At 29.0% G+C, this 20,919-nt stretch overlaps 1 protein-coding gene, 1 long non-coding RNA gene and 2 pseudogenes across 2 annotated transcripts; 3 read left to right on the plus strand and 1 right to left on the minus strand.

Moving 5' to 3' along the window:
- Positions 1-313: 313 nt before the first annotated feature.
- Positions 314-1,658, plus strand: LOC106799543 (germin-like protein subfamily 1 member 16; annotated as a pseudogene).
- A 4,706-nt stretch (positions 1,659-6,364) lies between these two features.
- Positions 6,365-12,395, minus strand: LOC100784114 (NADH--cytochrome b5 reductase 1). Its single transcript, XM_003531744.4, has 9 exons — positions 12,194-12,395; positions 9,482-9,623; positions 9,251-9,341; positions 9,048-9,125; positions 8,805-8,885; positions 8,406-8,495; positions 7,327-7,392; positions 6,857-6,943; positions 6,365-6,718 (listed from the first exon to the last, which is right to left on the minus strand). Exons 1-9 carry the CDS (start codon positions 12,357-12,359, stop codon positions 6,626-6,628), a joined length of 894 nt encoding a protein of 297 aa, XP_003531792.1. The 5' UTR covers positions 12,360-12,395; the 3' UTR covers positions 6,365-6,625.
- On the plus strand, positions 10,460-11,806 carry LOC102664961 (putative septum site-determining protein minD homolog, chloroplastic; annotated as a pseudogene).
- A 7,657-nt stretch (positions 12,396-20,052) lies between the features above and the next one.
- On the plus strand, positions 20,053-20,604 carry LOC100784643 (uncharacterized). The gene is made up of 2 exons (XR_415594.4): positions 20,053-20,188; positions 20,332-20,604. It is a non-coding gene; the product is annotated as an uncharacterized lncRNA (long non-coding RNA).
- The last annotated feature ends 315 nt before the right edge of the window (positions 20,605-20,919 follow it).

A 20,919-nucleotide genomic window follows, 5' to 3' on the forward strand; every position in this document is an offset into this window, starting at 1 on the left:
AATAAGAAATGGTCTCTATTTTTAGACTTGGTAAATATATATTAGTTATGGTTCGATTGTGACCCAACCTCTCACAAAATTTCCATATTCCATGAACTACTTTGATTATTGTGTTTAAACTTGCAACAGTAGCAGGAAACCAATTTAAAGTTTTAAACTATTATCATCAAGTCAGTAATTTTGAGATAAAGTCTAAACTTAACTTTGATTTAGTTAACGAAACACTTGCTTTTTCTTTTCCACATATATGAACCTTCTCCTTAGTCTACTCTTTGATTCCGCACCTATGCCTCATGCATGTAGTTGTTAAGGAATGGTTCCTCATCAGGTAAAGAATTAACAACGGTACAGATAAATTGCAAACCAACTCAACGCTTCATCCCTATAAATAGTAAGTTTCACATGAATCAAAATTCAATTCTCACAAGTGATTACACAGCAGAATCATTTAAGAGGGAGAAAAACGAAAGTTGTCTACTTCCTTGTTGCCATCTTGGCTCTGACATCCTCTGTTGTCTCTGCCTATGACCCAGTCCTCTGCAAATTTGTGTGGCAGCCAAAGAAAAAGATGGTGGTATGTAAAATTAAACATTCCTCAACACAAAATTTAAGCTTGTTGCATAATATATATAATTTTGCTAATATAGACACGACATTATTTTGAAGTATGAGTGGTTTAATAAGTCATAATTAAAGAATATCTTAAAATACATAATGACCTACTTTGCTAAACACACTCCTATTGATAAACAAAGGTGTATACATTAACAAATGCTTGTTTGCGGGGTTTATTAATATGCACATTCTTATTTTCTTAGTATAAGTGCGTTAATAAGTTATAATTAAAAAATATCTTAAAATATATAATGATGTAACTTGTTAACATACTCATACTAAAAAATAAAATATATATATACATTATTAGTATATTTTAAAATATTAACGTACTTATACTAAAAAAACAAAAATATGTAGGTTAGCAAATCCCATATATATATATATATATATATATATATATTCAAGAATATTATTGTGATTGATGATTTTTCTTAATTAAAACCTTTGCCTTGTGATTTGTAGTATTTGTGAACGGAAAATTTTGCATAGACCCTCAGCTTGTCAAACCTTAAGATTTCTTCCTAAACGTGGAACCCGGGAACACTAACAACCCTAATAATGCGCAAGTTACTCCTGTATTTGTTGATCAACTACCAGGACTTAACATGCTTGGCATATCTTTGGCTCACATAGATTTTGCACCTAAGGGCATAAACCCTCCCCACACTCACCCTCGAGGCACTAGATCCTTATAGTTCTTGAGGGAACTCTCTACGTTGGATTTGTCACTTCCAACCAAGGCGAAAATCATCTCTTTACCAAAGTGTTGAACAAGGGTGATGTGTTTGTGTTCCCAATTGGTCTCATTCACTTCCAACTCAATGTGGGATATGACAAAGCTGTTGCCATTCCTGCTCTTAGCAGCCAAAATGCAGGAACTACAACTATTGCAAATGCTTTGTTTAAAGCCAATCCACCTATTTCTCCTGAGGTTCTCACCAAAGCTTTTCAAGTGGATCAGAAAGTAATTGATGAGCTTCAGAAGAAATCATGGTGCGACACGAATTAACTAGTTTGAGAACATGGACGATCATTACATACCAGTTATTTTTTACATGTTACAATCACCCATGCAATTAAAAGACCACCAAATTGTTATGCTATATAATGCAATAAAATAAAATGTATGTGGCTTATTTTTATATACCATAATTGTTCTGTTTAAAACTACTGGTTGATTTTATTTATAAGAAACAAATTATAACATAAAATACAGTATAACTTTTTTTTTTTATATAAATATAGGATCCGAGGTAATACAATGTTTGAGTTTAAAAAAGGAACCTGTTTTTGTTGGAGTTGTGCTTGCATCCAGTCTTTGGGTCTCTTTAGTGTCAATACTCAATAGTAAGTATTAAATGCATCTAAATGTGTTACTTGCCGTAAGTCTACCAGAATTGGCTATTTAAGCTTTAGTAACTATGGAAGACATTTTGGGTAATATAATTAACAAAAATTATTTTAATATGTATATAATTATATATTAAAAAAATATGCATATTTAGAAAATATTTTAAAAATTGTTAACAAAAAATCACCAAAAAACCTTGTATTTTGTAAATACTTTACAAATTAATTTGATTTTATTTTCTATTTATTTTGATTTAAAAATCCTTTATTTACAATCTACTTTACAAAAACAATTAAAATATTATATATTAAGTTATAACATGTTATTTAACCTTAAAGTATGAGTTTTCAATTAGAAAAATAAACAGATGCTTTTGTGCAACATTTGAAATACTACAATTAACATGCAAGGTTTTTATATGTCAAGAATACACTATTACAAAAGGTTCTTTTTATGATGTCATTTGTAAGATGAGTCTGAAAGACTGTTTTAGATCAGAGTGCGGTGACATTTTTGTAATTTGGAGGATAAAAATCGAAAATTACATCCCACATTCTAAGATGGTTACAAAGAACCGTCTTAGAATGTAATAGGTCAAATATTGCCTCGCGCCAAAAAGCACTAATAACCCCTGAAGCTCTGTCCCCCTGAAGCAGTGGAGCTTGCACCGTGAAGGCTGTCTCCCTCATACTGCGCTGGCGTCGTACCGGTAAGTCATTAAACCCGCTTAATGAATGCTTACATATGTCCCGCTGATGGATTTGTGCTCATTCGTAAACGGAAAGTTGGTGACAAAGATGCAGTAAACGGAACAATAATTAACTTGGCTGCTTCAGTAAATGGTTCTCCCTCATACATGCTTTTATGTTTCTCACTCTTTCTTTCTGTAATGGATTTGCTTGTTGATGTGAATGCACATTGTTTGCTTATTGTTTGTTCAGTAAATTAGTTCATGTCATCCCCATCAGGACACTTAAACACATACAAAAGTGTTTCCTTTTTATCCCTTTGTAAGATTCCACAAATTTTGACTTTCCTAATAGATTTTGACTTGGGTAATTTAGAATGCACAGAGAATTATGTGGTTTAGAAAAGGGATAATTCAGAAAATAGCACGAACGAAATGCTGTAAGTCTACATACAATATCTGTGGACTGGACCACCAACCACGTACATCTAAACTTTCTTTAAGCTTTCCCTTTTATTTTCCCATTTCACAATGCTTCTCTTCTCTGTTCACTTCATTTTCACGCACTTAGTGATAGTGATGGTTTTCATATTTATGCTTTCGCTGTTTTTTTTTTTCTTTAAAAAAACCTCATTTTCTTAGCAGAGATAGTGAATTGTTTGTTGGAATTCAATTGGGATAAAATGGTTCAAGAGTTCTCAATGTTGATGCTTGTGTAAAAACTAGAAACTACACTTGTGTGCTTTGTCTTTATTAAATGTTTGTTTTGTTCCCAATAGATCCAATTATATTTCCCTTGACTTGCATTACTACTACATTACCAATGCACCAAAACACACATCCTCACAGATAAACTGTTGTAGGCTCTAATCTGTATCTATATATACCATCTACAGGAACCTTGTTATGCTTTGTTTCTTTGTTTCCTTGTGTTGTTTTGTTTGCTTAGTATATAGCAGAATGTTGGTTTCTAGACACTAGAAGTAGGTTGTTTATATACCAAACTATCATTTGATTTCTTTTATTTTAACAAATTATCAAACTAGAAAATATTCATTATAATTAGCTTAAGCATAAGCTTCATTGCTTCTTGCTCCCTTGTCCTCCAGCCACGTTAAGAAAAGCACTTACATAAAATCAAAGTTGGTTATTGGCTTAAGATTGTACGTTAGTTTACATGTGGAAAAGCAAGAAAACACCACAATAGGAATATCAGAAGTAATCTACAGACTAAACAAGCATGCAAGCAAACACTAGAATGAGTCTATCGCCTAACACAATTGATTATCTTGGTAACTTCCATGCTGAAGCAACAATCAAGTTTTTGTCTTCCCAACCAAAGTGAAGCGCTCCCATTTCCTCCTTAATCTTGTACCTGTCGCAATACACCATCTTAATAAGTTTTCGGATTTCATCGGTGACATTTGTGCTCATTGGGGATGAAGTGAAGCCAGCCATTGTCATCCTTGCTCTCCATTATATAATATTTGTCATCTTAAAACTAATTTATATTTACATTGTTTTAAAATTAAAAATTATTATTTTCATACTGAAGCATGAAATACGAATAAATAAAGTCTTTCAATCTTTAATAATGCCAATAATTTTTTTTAAATGAATCATTATATATTTTTAAAATATATGTATAATAATTGAAAAGGTTGGAAACACTTGTCATACAATTAGTTTGTCGAAAAAAATGATTAAAAAAAATCAATCAATGGATTTTTTATAAAAATAGTACAAATTAAAATATTTCCAGATAAAATAAATATGTATATAGTACTTAATATATATATATATATATATATATATATATATATATATATATATATATATATATATATATATATATATATATATATACAAACTAAAAAATTTCTCAAAATAATTTAAATAAAAAATTAAAAAACTCTTAAAAAGTAAAATAACACCAACATATAAATCTCGCCAGAATATAAATATTTATATTTCTTAATTTTTATCCATACTAAATTATTTTCACTTTTATCTAATATCAAATCCAAAAATAATCCTAAAAAAATAACTGTAAACAAATCAATCCTAGTCTTATAAAATAAAAGAAGACTCATATAAATACTAATTTTCAAACGAAATTTTAATTATTTTTCAGGTAAAATAAAATACCATTGATAATAGAACATTTATTTTCAAAACAAATAATGTGAGCAATTAATTTTTTTTTTTTGAAAGGTGAGCTAAGGAATGACAAAGAGATAGGACTTTCCAAATGTGTTAACACCTCCTCTCACAGCCATCGTAACCTGAAATTAATTAGTTATTACTAGAGATATATAATAGAAATATTTAATGGTAGAATTAATATAAAAAATTGTTTACTATTCAAAAAATGAAATTTATACCTAGCAAGAATTATATTTTAAAATTATAGAATATTTTATAAATCATAATAAATATATAATATTTTTAATTATACTATGATAATTTTTAATAAAATTAACAAAATAATATTTACATTATTTGATTAAGATAAATAAATACACTTAATATCCGTCTTTTAATTTATGTTTTGTACAAAATAATTGTTTGTTTATATAATTATTTAAAAATTATAATAAATAAATATCTTTTATGTTATGAAAATATGTCATAATCAAATTTTGTAAAATTAAGTATTTTAAAATATAAGGTATAATGTAACACTAATGATTCATTAAGGTTTAATATGATGTAAGTGAAATTTATGCATTGATAAAGATCCAATTTGACTTTAGTAAAACATGTGCACTAAGCAAAGCTTAATAAAATGCAATGTGTAACTTATGCATTTACTAAAAGTCCAAATTGACTTTAATTTAAGGCTTAACTGCAAAGTCCATCCTTAATTTTTTAATTTGTTATCTAAGTTCTCTTATATTTCAAAATTCACTTGATTGTTAAATTTTAAACATTGACTAGACTAGAAAGTTAATCAATATATTTTTTTTAAAATAAGAAATTTAAAAATACTTGAGGCCTTAGAGTGAAAAACACACTCCTTCACCATTGAACCCAAGTGTTCATTTGAATATTTGGTGTAAAATATAGTATTAATATAAATTTTTGGCTTAATTGTAAAATTCGTCCTCCTATTTTTTAATTGACTATTTGAGTCCTCTTATATTTTAAAATAGACTATCTTAGTCCTTAGAACTGATTTTAATCGTTGACTATTAAATTTAAATGTTAACTAAACTAGAAAGTTGACCAGTGTTTTAAAAAAAAAACTTAGAGTGAAAAACACATTCCTTTTCTACTACGTTGACTAGACTAGACTAGAAATTTCATTTTAATTTATTTTATATTTAAAATTTTATTATTTATTGGCGACCGAAGCAACAACCGATACTTTCGGTTGCCAATTTGATCCCAAGCAAAATTGCAACCCAACATGTAGCAACTGAATTGTAGGTACTTGCAACTGACTATTTTGGTCACTAAGTAGTGACCGAAGTTTTATTCTATAGTCGAAGGCTTAACAATTAGGATTTTTTCGACATACAGTGTTTGGTTTCTATTTCGGTCGCTATAAATTTTAGCAACTGAATTTAAAGATTTAGCGACTGAATTTAAGGATTTAGTGACTGAATTTGTCGTTCGCTAAATCATTTTTTCTGTAGTAATTGTAGTGGTAAGTAAAAAAAAAATTATTGCCAACTATTATAGCTGATGTGGTCATGAGACAATGCACTGAATAAAAAAACCTTTATACATGTTTTTGTGACAATTACACTTGAAACAAACATTTTTATTCATGGGCATTTTCGGTACAGTATAACGTATTTGCCTATTTGGCTCGTGGAATGAAACAGTAGGCTCACAGTAGCACTCTTGTCACTGGCATAAATTATTATGAAATGAATCATGTGATAAAATTTGATTAAGACACATACGATACAAACAATGAATTGTACGTGGCAATAATTAAATGAATTAGATTGAAGCGGTTAGAACTCGAACTGCATGTTAGATGTGTAGCCAAGTGCGTCAAGATGAGTAGCCATGGCTTTATTCATAGGTGGTGGACCACACCTAAGTATCTGCAAAATGTAAACATTTTCAATTTAATTAATTATAAGCATAACAATAATCAGACCAAGTAATGTGTGATCAATGCAAGAGTAAAAAATGTGGATTCTATTGTTAATTTGCTTGCTATAGTACGTAGTTAATTCAACCTGAATATCTTGGGCTGGTTCAGGACAATGTGATTTAATAATCTCCTTCGATATAAATCCAATGCCACCATTCCATTGTTCAGGAGGCTGCCAAGTATGGAAAATATCAAACATTTTAATCTACGAAGACATTGATGGCTATGGACTCAACTTATAGTTAGACTGATAATGAAGGTTTTTATTTCTTACTGTTGAAAGATAATATTTGTCAAAATTAAAATTACTTTTATTGTTTTTTGTTTAAGAAAAATGGATAATATTGCTCTAAAAAAAGGATAATATTGTACTCGCAAAATCAATTCAACTTTAGTTTAAATCACTCGATTAATTTTAAATCATGTGTAGTCATATAATAGTTTATATTCTTTAAAGATTATATAATTAAGAGATATTTAAAATAATTGCCTGAAAAGTATACATATTACAAGAATCCTACAAATGGGGATTTTTTGGATATATCAGCAACTAACCTTATTAAGAACATGGTAGACTTCAAATCTTTGAGCAAATTTGTTTGCAAAGTTATCTAGTTCTTCCTGCAACACCAAACAGATCTCCCTCAGATCAAGCTACTTAATTCAATACTTACCTTTTAGTTCAAAATAGTAAATTTCTCCAGCCTTGTATGGGATATTTCTAATTTAAATAAAACTTATAAATAGAAACAAATTAAATTAAAGAGTTAGTTTTTTAAAATTGACTGAAATTATTTCAAACAAATTATTTGAATTAATATACAAGATTTTTATTGATACAACGTGTCAAAATTTAAATTAAATTAATAATCATAAAATGTAATTCATGTATATAAGGGAAGATATATTTTATTAATTTGATATAAAATTTTAATTTTAAATCAAATTGAAAGTAAACGTAAGTAATAATATTTGACAAAAATAAAATAATTATAAATAAAAGAGTAAAGTTAATTTGTAATGCAGGAGAAGTCACATATGGTTTATGAATATAAAATAGTTCTTAATAAAAAGGCTCTTTAATAGTAAACATTCAAATTTATATGTGTAGCTTTTTTATATTGTTATAAAAAATTGACAGATCATTTCCAAACAAAAATAAGAGATAATCTTATGCTATAAATTAACCAAAAATAAATTTAAACAATGATATATAATATTATTAAGAAAACAAAATATATTACTGATGTAATAAAAGAGATATATAAAAAAAAACAAAATATCAACTCTTTTTTAATTTTTTTCTCTTATAAACTAAAATTAACTTATACATCCAACTTTCGGAAAAGTTGATAAGCGAGTTTGTATAAAATTAAGTGTATAAGCTGAATTTAACTTAATTCATTTTAATTTTTATTTTCTTCTCCTATAAATGCTTTTAGAAAAAAAATCTAATAAATGGGCCAAAGTCTAAGTAGAAAACAAGGAAAAATATATAGTCACAGTCCGTAATTGACTTGGTTTGCTAGCGGAAGTGTTTGTGTAGGTTCTCTCTACTCTAATAATCATACAACATTAACCAAGAAATAAACTACTTCTATGAGAAGGACTCCGTAACATGCATACTTAATTACCTTTAACAGAATGTCGTCCACTGTTACATTGGCGTAAACAAGGTGCACCTTTGTTTTGTCCTTAGGGTTTTCAAGAATGGCTCTTATGAGCTGCAAGAAAAGATGGGGACTAAGAAAGATAAGCTCATTTTCAGTATGTTCTTCCAAACAATTATATGTTTATATATATATATATATATATATATATATATATATATATATATATGTGTGTGTGTGTGTAATCATGAATAAATAACTTAAATACATACTTATTCAGATAAAAATTTACATAATGAAAATTTATATCACAAGCACTTAAATAACTTTCTCCATAAAACTTCTTAAACTTAGCTAAAAATTACTTTCTTAAAAACTTAACCAAAAAGAGTGCCTGAAAGCTTATTATATATATGTACGCACCTGAAACATTGGAGTTATGCCTGAGCCCCCAGCAATCATTCCAAATGCCCTAACTTGGCCAGGTTTGTAAGTGAAACGTCCCTACAAGTCGCAAATATACAGTTACATCCATTATGCTTTTGAGACTATCAAGTAAATCAAAACTAAGCACTTTAATTTAGACCTTCAATATCTTTTCTGGGGACTATAATTATTTTTTTTAATCATCCTTTATTTTGCCTTATTAAGGGTGACAATTAGTACCTTGGGGCCCCTCACGGCCAAGAAATCACCTTCCTTCATTTGTCTAAAATGGTGGGACATCTTTCCATTCGGGTACATCTGTTTGAAAAAAAGGTAAATTATTATTCCTTTCGCAATATCTAGAAAATAACATTATATGTGTGTGTGTGTGAAACAGGTAAATTCATTTATCCCTTTGCAAAATTTTTCCACTAAAAATGTACCTTCACAACCAACTCGAAGTAGCCAATATTTGAATCCAACGTGATTGGAGTATATGATCTCATAACTTCCTCTCCTTGGCTATCTTTTCCCCTGCTTAACATTAACAAATAACAGTTATACTCTCTCTCTCTCTCATTTTTTTAATGTAAAATTTATGATGTTTTTATTCAACGGGATAAGTTAAATATACTACAGTATATAGAACAATATAAGGTATATATTTTCCTAACCTAGCAAGTATGTTTTTTCCAACAGGAAGGCCCAATACCGAAGAAGGAGTAGGAAGGGCAAATTTGAATCTTGCAACGTTATGGCTGAGCTGAGTCTTCTTTATGAGTTTAAATTCCTTGAAATTTTTGGGGTCCAAGCTTCCTGAAAATTGTCATTTTGATAGTAAAATTTGTATGCAAAGACGAGTCTAATGGCATTTTCAAATGATGGCACAATTCTTTTTTAAAAGAACTACGCTGTTGCTTTGAGGTTGTATTTTTATAAGCTCCAGCATATAAAAACATACAGCCATATTTATTTATTAATTTTTATTTGAATTTTTATTAGCACATCTTCATCTTAATGTCGTTTCATTGATCTAAATGTTACAAACTTGGAGCACTTTTGTTCTTGAAAATCCACATTGCTTTATAGATTAAGGCTGAGTAAAACATGATAAAAATATAACCCAAACGTTAGCATGTCATGATTTGGGCTATCGAATTTAATTAGGAGGCGACTGAGAAAGAAAAGAATATGTAATTTGCTTTTAAGGATGTTACTTGAGAAAGACACAGAGACAACAGTATGGATATTCAGGAAAACATGCAGAAAACTCACCCAGCTTTTAAAAAAAATTAATTTAATTGCTTACATATAATTTTAAATAAACCATAGGCATTTATTAACTTATTAATTATAACTGCAGTGAGAATAACACAACAGATTAAACCAATTAATTAGACCAACAAGCCTAGTCTGTTTTTCAGGGAAAACGCAACTAAAATGTCTGGGTAGGATTTTAAATAATAATGAATACATATCATTAGATTTATAACAAAAAATATTTTTTTTTGCTGAAGTTTATAATAATAAACATTGGAGCACTAAAATTTTGCTATGGATTTATTTAACTCTATTTAAGTCTAATATAATGACAATAGTATTATAATTTAATTTATATCAACTTTGTAAATAATATAATAAGTGATAGAGCGATGATATGTAATACTACGTGCAGGAGGAGGCTGATGGAAGCAATCGAGAGTGAAAACTACTTGAAGTAATACATTTGAGGAGGTTTAGCTAATTTTAAGAAATGAATTTTCTATTTTGGGTACAACATATAATATTTTGGATTTAACTCCTTCATATCTAGTAAAAATTAAATAAAGTAAGTAATTAAATTGATAAGTAAATTAATTAGTAGTTAATATATATATATATATATATATATATATATATATATATTCTAATTCATGAGTAGTTTATTATGCTTGTGCACATAATATTAATCTCCTTCGTCATTAAGGATTGAACAACGATCGAGATTAGTTAATTCATCATTTAAAATGACTCATTCACTTTAGAAGATTGATATCAAAATGTCCTAAAGCAAAAACTCTAAGTGTATTTGGATAGGATAATTTAACTAGGTAATGTATTTTTTATAGGAAATTAAATTCTTTTTCTTTATTAAAAGCAACTATTTGGATATTTTAGTAAAAGAAATTCAAAATTTTAGAATTTTAAAAAGAATTTTAGTTAGTTGAAAGAATAGAATTTCAAATTCTATCTTCAAGAGAGTGAATTTCAAATTCTCTCTTCAAGAGAGTGAATTTCAAATTCTCTCTTCTGGTTCCTCTTCCTCTTCTCTCTTGAACTTTTCTCTACTCTCTTGTGGAAGCCACGACTCCACGAGCTCTCCAGTGGAATCGCAAGCCTGAGCTCTTCGGCTCCATCCCCTGCGTCGCTGGCATCACCTCCAGCAAGGGTGGCGTGAGCAAGACCACCACCACCGCCAACATCGGCCTCTCCCTCGCTTGTCTTGGCTTCTCCGTGGTCGCCATTGACGTCGACGTCAGCCTCCGCAACCTCGACCTCCTCCTCGACATCGAGAATCGCGTCAACTACACCGTGATCGAGGTCCTGAATGGTGACTGCCGCCTAGACCAAGTCCTCGTCCGCGACAAGCGCTGGTCCAACTTCGAACTCCTTTGCATCTCCAAACCCCACTCCAAACTCCCCCTCGAATTTGGCGGCAAGGCCCTTACCTGGCTCGTGGACGTGCTGAAAGCACGTTCACAGCGCTGGTCGACTTCATCCTCATCGACTGCCCCGCTGGCATTGACGCCAGCTTCATCACCGCCATCACGCCAGCCAACGAGGCCATCCTCATCACCACCCCCGACATCACCAGCCTCCACGACGCCGACCGCGACACCGGCCTCCTCGAATGTGATGTAATTTCACCGTTCGAACAAGCTGCGTGGAGGCTCGTGGAGCAAGATAGCATGCAGGCCGTAATTATTGGTTTTGGTTTGAAATCTGAGACTATCATTTGATAGTAATTCTATGATTGTTGAAGAAGAGAAAGATTGTATTTAAACACAAAATTTTAAAAATAAAGAAATTTAAATTGAAGTATTTAAAATTCTCATAATTTAAAATTCTTTGCCTCATCCAAACACACTATAATTGATCATAGGATTCCCCAATATCATGCAAGCAAATTATATGCATACACGGTGAGTGAAACTATAAACCATTAAAAGTATTTGAGTTACTATATACGCATCGAAGGGCAGTCATTGTTTAAAAATCAGATGAAAAAGCATGAAAATTGATAACTCTTTGATAAATAGAAGATTTGTCTCAGAATGGAAAATGAGATATTGGAATAAATTTGAAAATGAAACAAATAAATTTTAAGAAAGTAGAGCTATATATACCTTTGGGGTGTTTTGCGCGATAGTAAATATAAGCAGCCGTAAAGCCAACGGCAACAAGAGCAACTACGTGACCTAGCAATTCAGGGTTGAGGTTCTCAGTAAAGGGAAAAGACTTGAAATCCAACTTGGGGAACCGAAGTGCCATATTGAATGGTAGTTCCAACATTTTCGCAAGAAATTGGCAAATCACAAACTGCTTTCATATATATGCAAACTTATATAATAAAAATAATTTATTAATTAAGCTTTTCCAGTACCTATAATCTTAATTGATTCTTTTCTTCTTCTCGTCACTGTTCACATGAAATGAAGCAAAGAATAATCACATACGTGTCTGAGGGAAGACACTATATTCGATCTACACTTTATTTCTGAAATAAAATTGTGGATACTTTGATTTACTTTCCCATGCATCCATTCACAAGCATTATGATTCTGTCTTTTGGGCTGATGTATCATGTTCTTAAAGTATATAATATGGCAATCCAGATTGTATAAAGCTATATAAATGGAATCTATAAAGGAAATAAATATATTATAGTCACTATATAAATTAAACGAACATTTTAATGATTGATAAAAGCTATACGTTAATGATATTTGATAAACACGTACCTCACCCCCAACCTTAATTTATTAATCCCTATGAGGGGAATGCATGGAAATTACATCTATCACCCATGAGGGTTGCAGAAATAAAACACAGTAAAAGAATCAAAGAGCCTAAACTCCTCTACCTTAGAAATCCATACTTTGCTAATCCTTGAGCCACCAAATTTGCTTCATCATCATAATAACCAACGTCGCACTTGAATTTTTTTTTTTTTAAGAATTACGTGTGATATTAAAAAATTTACAACACTCATATATCTTATTTAATCAATTAAATTAAATTTTCTTAGTCACTTATGAGTCTTTCCACTAAGACGTTGGAATTAACTCAAAGAACAAAGAGAAAAAAGATTATACGTTATTTCACATAACCAAAGGTGGTAGGCAACCTTCAAGCCATGCACAAATGCCCACATTTCCGCCATATCAATAGAGCAAATTGACTCCTAGGACACAAACAAAAGTTGATCAAAAGTAATGATATACAAACATTTTATTATTTTTAATATCTTTACTATATCTTATTTCTAAACTTAATCATATCTATAATTTTTTTCTTTTTTTCTCCCTCTCCATCTTTAGGTGTCAAATAACATATTGAGTGTCCATGTAACATTTTTCAAAAGCTATCCTTAGAGTCCCTAAAGACGGCACCACAAAATGCCTTCTGATTTCCCAAGTGAACTGCACCACCACAATTGATCTTCACTACTCGATCCATCTGGTGTAGGATTCCACTGCACTGGACATCAAGCAGTGGTATCTGAAGTTTGACCCTATTTTAGTCCGAACGAGATCATGCAACATATTCTTAATGTTAAGGACTAACACATCCAGGGCCAGAACAACACCATAGACCTGCCTCCGATCTTCCAACATGGTTTTAAATAGCAGTTCGCAATCGCAATTACAACTGTAACATCAAGGTATTTTGACACTTCACAATTATATTATGATTGCAATTACGACTGCGTTAGTCGCATTTTCCCACAATTACTCACAATGTAAAGATTTTTTGGCTCATCGCAATACGATCGCAACCGTAATTAAAAACACATTCCCAATTCATGTTGATATATGATGTATATATTCACAAATTAGTGCAACACATCCAGATCTTGACTCATAAATTCTGGAGGAATACGCGCATTCCATATCGATCTTCTTCCAAACCTCCACCACCCAATCACAGTCTCGCAACGCATGTGTTAGTGATTCAACATGGTTCCTACATATTCCTTTCATTTCCTTTATATATGCGCCAAATGGAGTTCATCTCAACTTTTTCCCATTGATTACAACCCCTCCTACATTGAACCTCCTCTCTGATGTCGATCTGAGGAAAACTTAAGGACCCAGACATTTATATTTAGAACGAAGCACTTGCACCCATAATTGAGATTACTTATTGCACAAAGTCCACCCACCTTCATAAGCAATGATTAATTCATATGTTTACATTGCCTAAGCCACAATCCCCACAAAGCTTTTGGTAAATTTCTATCGCCACCATTTGGCTGTCACTGCTCGTTTCTGATGGGGAGTTGGGGACTGCTATAGAAGCCATGAATTGATCGACTGTTTTCTTTATATCTTAAGACATAAGAGACTGATCATTAAGTAACTAAAAATATGTTTAGCCCTATATTATATTATCATCACCGTCCTCCTCTATATTAAACCAAAAATATGAATTCGCATTCATTACAAGCATCAGTGCTCTCCCTAGAAAAGTATACTCCTTTTTGCATCTCGATCAAAATCAATCATAGCTAGAAGCTACAACTTATGAGATTAAATTCAAATTCACATTCACATTCACATTCATTTCAAACATCATTGCTCTTTCCTTCGATCTATCAAGAAAAGTGAACTCTTTTTAGGATTAATCTATACTCAGCTCCTTTATGTGCCGTGATCAACGCCAGTGTGGCAGCTATGCCCAATGGATTAATATTTTAAGTTGAACTCCTTACTTTATTTAGTTAAATGTTAACCTTTATAAGTATATGTTCAGACGCAAATCACACTTGCATTCATTATCAATAGCATACTGCCTTTTGCAAATGCATCTCGTTTGATATCAATCATATATATATCTTCAACTGAATAATATTGAATTCAAAATGCTCTCTTCTTTAGCATGATCCAGCTAGTATCCGTGTGGAACATATATATAACTACTCAATATAGTGGGGGATATAGTTTTCGTGATGGATCATATTAGGGGGGAAAATAATTACTAAAATTAGGAGAGAGAGAGAGAGTCATAAACGAGAAATAAAACCCATCCACATGTGTGATTTCTAATTATACCGAAAGGGTGTTTGGCCTACCGAATAGTCAAATACCCAAACAAAGCTTTCATTTTGAGACCACATCATTAATTGGAAATATCTTGGGTATTCGGCTGGTTGAATACCCTCCTGATCAAGATGATCGAATACACACATGGGCTTAAGCTGCCAAAAGGTAGGATCCCAGGTATTCGGTTGACTGGATAGCCGAATACATCAGGGCTGAATACTTTGGATATCTAATCTATTACAAATTGTAAGCACATTATAATCAAGATTGCCTATGCAATCATTATCATAACAACAATTAAGCTAAATTACCTAAAATTGTAATCATGTACAAAAGCCTATGGATTCAAAGCCTATTAAGATATGATAAGTAGATACGCGCTTCTGCTAATCAAAGGAATTGAACAGACTCACTTTGCTCACAATCTTGATGAGTTTAATATACAAAAGAAACTAATGAGTAAGAAATAACGAAAAAAATAGGGATTAACCCTTAGATTTCTTCATGGGCTATGGAACAATTTCTGGGAAAATTGATTTGATTATCTTCTAAGTATTAACTTTTAACTTATACCCTTTGTCTAAGAATGGCTTCTCAATCTAGAAAGAATTTATTCTATTTATTAAGATTTTGTCTGCTAACAGTTTGCTACTATCATATGTTGCCTAAAGAGAATTGTTGATTGGTTAACTTCAAACTTCAAAAGAGATGAAGGCATAGACCTTTTGTAAGACAAACAAGCTCTTGAGCACCTCACTAAGATAGTTGTTTAGCAAAGATGTAGCTATCATCATTAACTCAAGTCTAGGAATAGAAATGAGTCGAGTAGCTGATCCAAGGCCTTTGGTTCGGTCTATTTAAAGCTCGGCTCAACCTGACTTGTTTATTATAAAGGATAAACTCAAGCTTTTTAAAAAGTTTTTCTATAGAAAAAGGTCAAAGCCAAACTATAAAAAAAGCTTGTTAAACTTGACAAGCAGACTTGTTTAAGTAATAATAATAATAATAATAATAATAACTATTATCTATACCATTTTATGGCATTATGAATAACATGATGAAATGACATAAAATGTTTAGAGAGTTTACTTGCATGTAAAAAAATTTCAAAAAGAAAAAGACTCAAGTTAAAAGGATAATACAACCAGATTAATACTTCAAAAGAAAAGAATGTTTTGTAAAAATATTTTCAGACAATTTAAATATTTTTATTTGATTATATTAGTATAGATCATCTCTAATCCATATATTTTCTAATACTATGCTCTCTTTTTTTCATTTTCTTTTGATATATTTTGTGTTTTAAATATTTTTATTTGATTATATTAGTATAAATCATCTCTAATCCATATATTTTCTAACACTATGTTCTCTTTTTTTTATTTTCTTTTGATATACTTTGTGTTTTAACAATTTGAATTCAATATGATTTTGTTTATCAATTATTTTTGGATTTGTACATTACTTATACAAAATTTTATAAGTTTCTTTTTTTAGTTAGTATTTCATTAGGTTTTAAAATAATTAATTGATCAAAGACGTCTTTAAGCAGCAGACTTTTAAATAGGCTCATAGGTTAAGTTAAGTTTTTATGTAAGCCAAGCCGAGCCTTTAAAAAAAGTGTATGACAGATAATGAACAAAGTTCAAGTCTTACATATTTAACTCAAGCCGAACTCAAGCAGTAAAACTTGACTTGGTTTGACTCATTTCCACCCCTACTCAAGTCTCAAACAAACATCAGGTCTCAAACAAACATCAGGTATATATTTAGTGTCATTGGGCAATCTACGTACACTAATCCAAGATAATGGCAAGATTGAACGATGGAAACTAATAAACCAAGTAACTACATTTCAAAGCTTTTGTAAGGTTTGCATTAAAGGAAACATTGTATAATTAATTTAAATTTGTTATATTAAGAATAAAGCATGTTTAATTTAACTTATTTATATACAAATAAAATCATTAAGAGACAAGGTTATCTACTAACATGTAATACCATATTGATTATTTTCCTAATTTTAATTTAGGTTTAATTATACTTTTGGTCCCACAAGTTTGACCTGTGTGCAATTTGGATTCCTATATTTTTTTAAACAAAAATGATCCATGTGCTTTAAAATAACTATATTGAATATTTAAAGTTTAATCAATTTTACAATCAAGTCCTTTCATCAATCATTCGTTAAAAAACATAATTTGAATTGTTGATGTGGCAACTAATATGTCATGGTGAGATGACATGTAAAGATAAGAGGAAAAAATCATAAACATTGAAGAAAATGAATGGAGAGAATGTGGACTAACTTGATCCTTACATCTCTCTCTTATTTCCTATAGGTATAACTTTAACTTTAAATTTTCAATTAATAAGATCATGCTAAGAAACTAAAAATTCAAAAGTCAACTCCAAGACCATCAAACTTTTTCTAAAATAATTAGACATAAACTAAGTATATAATATTAATTTATTCGATACTTTTAATTTGTTATAATCATCTTTTAATTTATATTTTTAGAAATTATGTTTGATTTATCTTTATTTTTAATTTGTAACTATCTTTAAATTTGTTCAATTTTGTTATGTGTGAAACCTGAACTGTTATAAAACTAACTGTTATAGAATTAGTCATGATAAGACTAACTGTTGCAAAATTAACCATTATATAATTTACTATTTAATTGTTCAATTCTCATTTTTTACGTATTCTTCAAACAATATTTTTAATCTAAATAGGACCATGTAGAAATGTAATAATAATAGGAAGAGTTTTCAATGGTAATTTGTGACATTCATTTTATGTTTCAACTTTGATAAAAACTAAACTAATTGGGATTTACGGGATAAAGAGAAAAGATCAATCGATAAATATTTTACAGCCTCTTGCTTTTATAATTTTCAATTTTCCTTCATTTTCTATGCCATAAACACAATATTATATACTAAACCCTGAATCTCAAGTTCATAAACTTATTTGAAAAGAAAATGAATTAAAAAAAAGATATAAGATTAAATTAGTAATAATTTATAGTGGGTAGCTAGAATAAGTGAAAAACAAAACAGGTCCCAATGGTAAGAATTAGTAGAACGATCAAAACTGGAATGATGGCGTTCATCTTAATTTGATTTTACAGCAATGTACTCCTTATTCAATTGCTTCAATACAATTCAGTCTGATATAAATGGTAGATAAACATTTAATATTCTTTAAATGTTACTTTTTTAGTGATGTTTTTATTTAAGAATTAGCAAGCCTTTTATTATTACTGTTATTGTTGTTCACTTGTTATTATTAACAATCCGTGTATACTATACGAATACTAATGTTAGAATTAATATATATATATATATATATATATATATATATCATTTTCAAAAGTGATAGTGTGTGCTAATTAATTTTATATTAAAATTAAAAGATTACTTGCATATAATATAATTTTTGTATTTAATTTGTCCTTCTATATTTACTTAGTCAATGAATTCATTAACTTCATACTGTTTCAGTATTTATTCTTTTTGAATGAATAATTTAGTCTTTATTCATGAAAGGTTACATGAGCATAATTTATGTTTTAAATCACTCAAATTCGTAAACTGTTGATTTCAGTGCCTCAAAGTGAATTTGAGGATTTGTAGAAAGCAAATTTTTAATTGATGGGTTAAAACTAAAATTAGTTTCATTTGAGGGAAAAACATATTTAAGCTTTAATTAAGACATATAACAATATATATTTTAAAAACTTAATAATTAAATTTTATTTAATAATAAATCATATATATATATATGATTTATTATATATGTATGTATATTCATTTAAATGTTATATTAATATATGTATATTATAGTTAATTTCATTAAATTTAATAATTATATAATATTTAATAAATATTAGTTAATACTACTATATTAGAAAAACCCAAGTATATATACGCACACAAACTACATTAGTAAACTTATTTAAATATTAATTTTTTACAGGCTATTTAAATATTACTAATGTAATATTAGTTGTTTTTTTCACCATTACTCCTAATAAATGTTATTTAAATTTTTAATCTAATACTCCATTTGTTTTCATAAATAAAAATTAATTATTTAATTCATAAAAATTAAGAAAAATAGTTAATTTAATTTATAAGAATAAATTTACATTAAATTTATAAATATTTTTTAAAATTATCCTTTTTATTAACATCTCTCTCTGATGGTTAATCAATGCATTATCTTTTTTTCTAATGATGAGTATTTATAATATAAAAATAATTAATACAAATAATATTATAGATCGAGTCTTATAAATAAGAAGAAATATTAATAGTATCCTCTTTCAACTAATACATGTGTTCCTAATTATAAGACTCATTTTAAAAATTTGTTTGTCCTTTTTTATAAAAGTCTTTTTTAATTTTTAGATACATTAATTATTAATTTTGTTACATATTTTTATTTAATTATTCTCTCTCTAAATATTAACGAGAAATAATTAAGTGGACACGAATAGAAGAAAGTAATAATTTTTGGAATCATAATAAAAATAATTGACAAATTTAATGTAATAACCACTTTTTTTAAGAGGGATGAATTAATTGAAAAGATAGGGAAAACTGAAGTATTTAATAAAATTAGTTTTATAAAATTATTATTCTTATTTATCTATATATTAATTTGTTTGTCGGTGTAAAATAACTCAACATATATGTAACTCAATACTTATATTTAATTCTATTTATTATTCTTATTACTATAAATTGAATTTATTAAACAATTTACCTGAAGCCTATTTATTATAGTCAAACAAAAAAACAAACATACATCTAAAGAAGTAACCAAAAGTCAAAAGAGTACTAAATATATTATAAATTAATATAAATCTGTAAAGAACATTAAATGCTTATATATATATATATATATATATATATATATATATACACACACTTTTGTATATCTTCATACCAACCCGATAGATAGAATTGAATTGGAGCAAGAACTACATTACTGGTAAAATCAAATAAAGATGAAGGTCATCACTTTCATTTTGATTGTTCTGGTTGTTCTTTCCATTGGAATTGGTATGTTTTACTTTCTAGTTATTGAAGTTAGTCACAAATTTAATCTTATCAATTTTTTAAACTCATTTTTTCTTTTAAATTTTGTTGATCTTGAAATTCATGGTTTAGTATATTGAATATTTTTGTATATGTGTGTAACATAGAAAATGAAGGACCATTAAAAGTAATAGAAGCAAGAATATGTGAAGACACATTGTACCAGTTGCAATGTAACGATTTCAAGTGTAATACTGCTTGTCGCAAGAAGTATGGAAAACTAGCAAGCGGTATGTGCAATGTTGTAGATGATTGCACATGTCATTTCCCATGTTAATTAGTGTTTGACTTTTTATCCAACTTTGTCTCCATATGAATGTAAGTTTACATACAACAGGCAATGCTGGAATGAAGAAAATAAAATTACTCTTTTGATGTTATATCTATTCGTTTTTCTTTTTCTTAGTATGCTTCGTTCCATAAAAAACTTCAATTTAATATGTCCAAAGATGAATTTATCAAATAATATTCCTTCTATTATATATGTAACTAAAAACTTGGATTTCAATTACAAACCAACAGTGTAAATGTCTAGTTTCACACTTATATAAACAGGAAATTATTATAAAATTAACAATTGTTACTCATTTTAATAATTATACTAAATTTTTAGGTAAATTGATTAATTAAAACTTTAAATATTCACAGCATATTAAAATTAAAACCTTTTGACTATCAAAGTACGTCAATTATAC

Source organism: Glycine max, chromosome 8 (assembly GCF_000004515.6).
Source record: "Glycine max cultivar Williams 82 chromosome 8, Glycine_max_v4.0, whole genome shotgun sequence".
Taxonomy (NCBI): Eukaryota; Viridiplantae; Streptophyta; class Magnoliopsida; order Fabales; family Fabaceae; genus Glycine; species Glycine max.

Excerpts from the sequence above, each read along its gene's own strand:
- LOC100784114 (XM_003531744.4), bottom strand. The coding sequence starts at position 12,359 with ATGTTGGAACTACCATTCAATATGGCACTTCGGTTCCCCAAGTTGGAT. Across the intron at positions 9,624-12,193 it reads TCGCGCAAAACACCCCAAAG|GAAGCTTGGACCCCAAAAAT; the intron begins GTATATATAGCT and ends GACAATTTTCAG. Across the intron at positions 7,393-8,405 it reads TGGACGACATTCTGTTAAAG|GAAGAACTAGATAACTTTGC; the intron begins GTAATTAAGTAT and ends TTGGTGTTGCAG.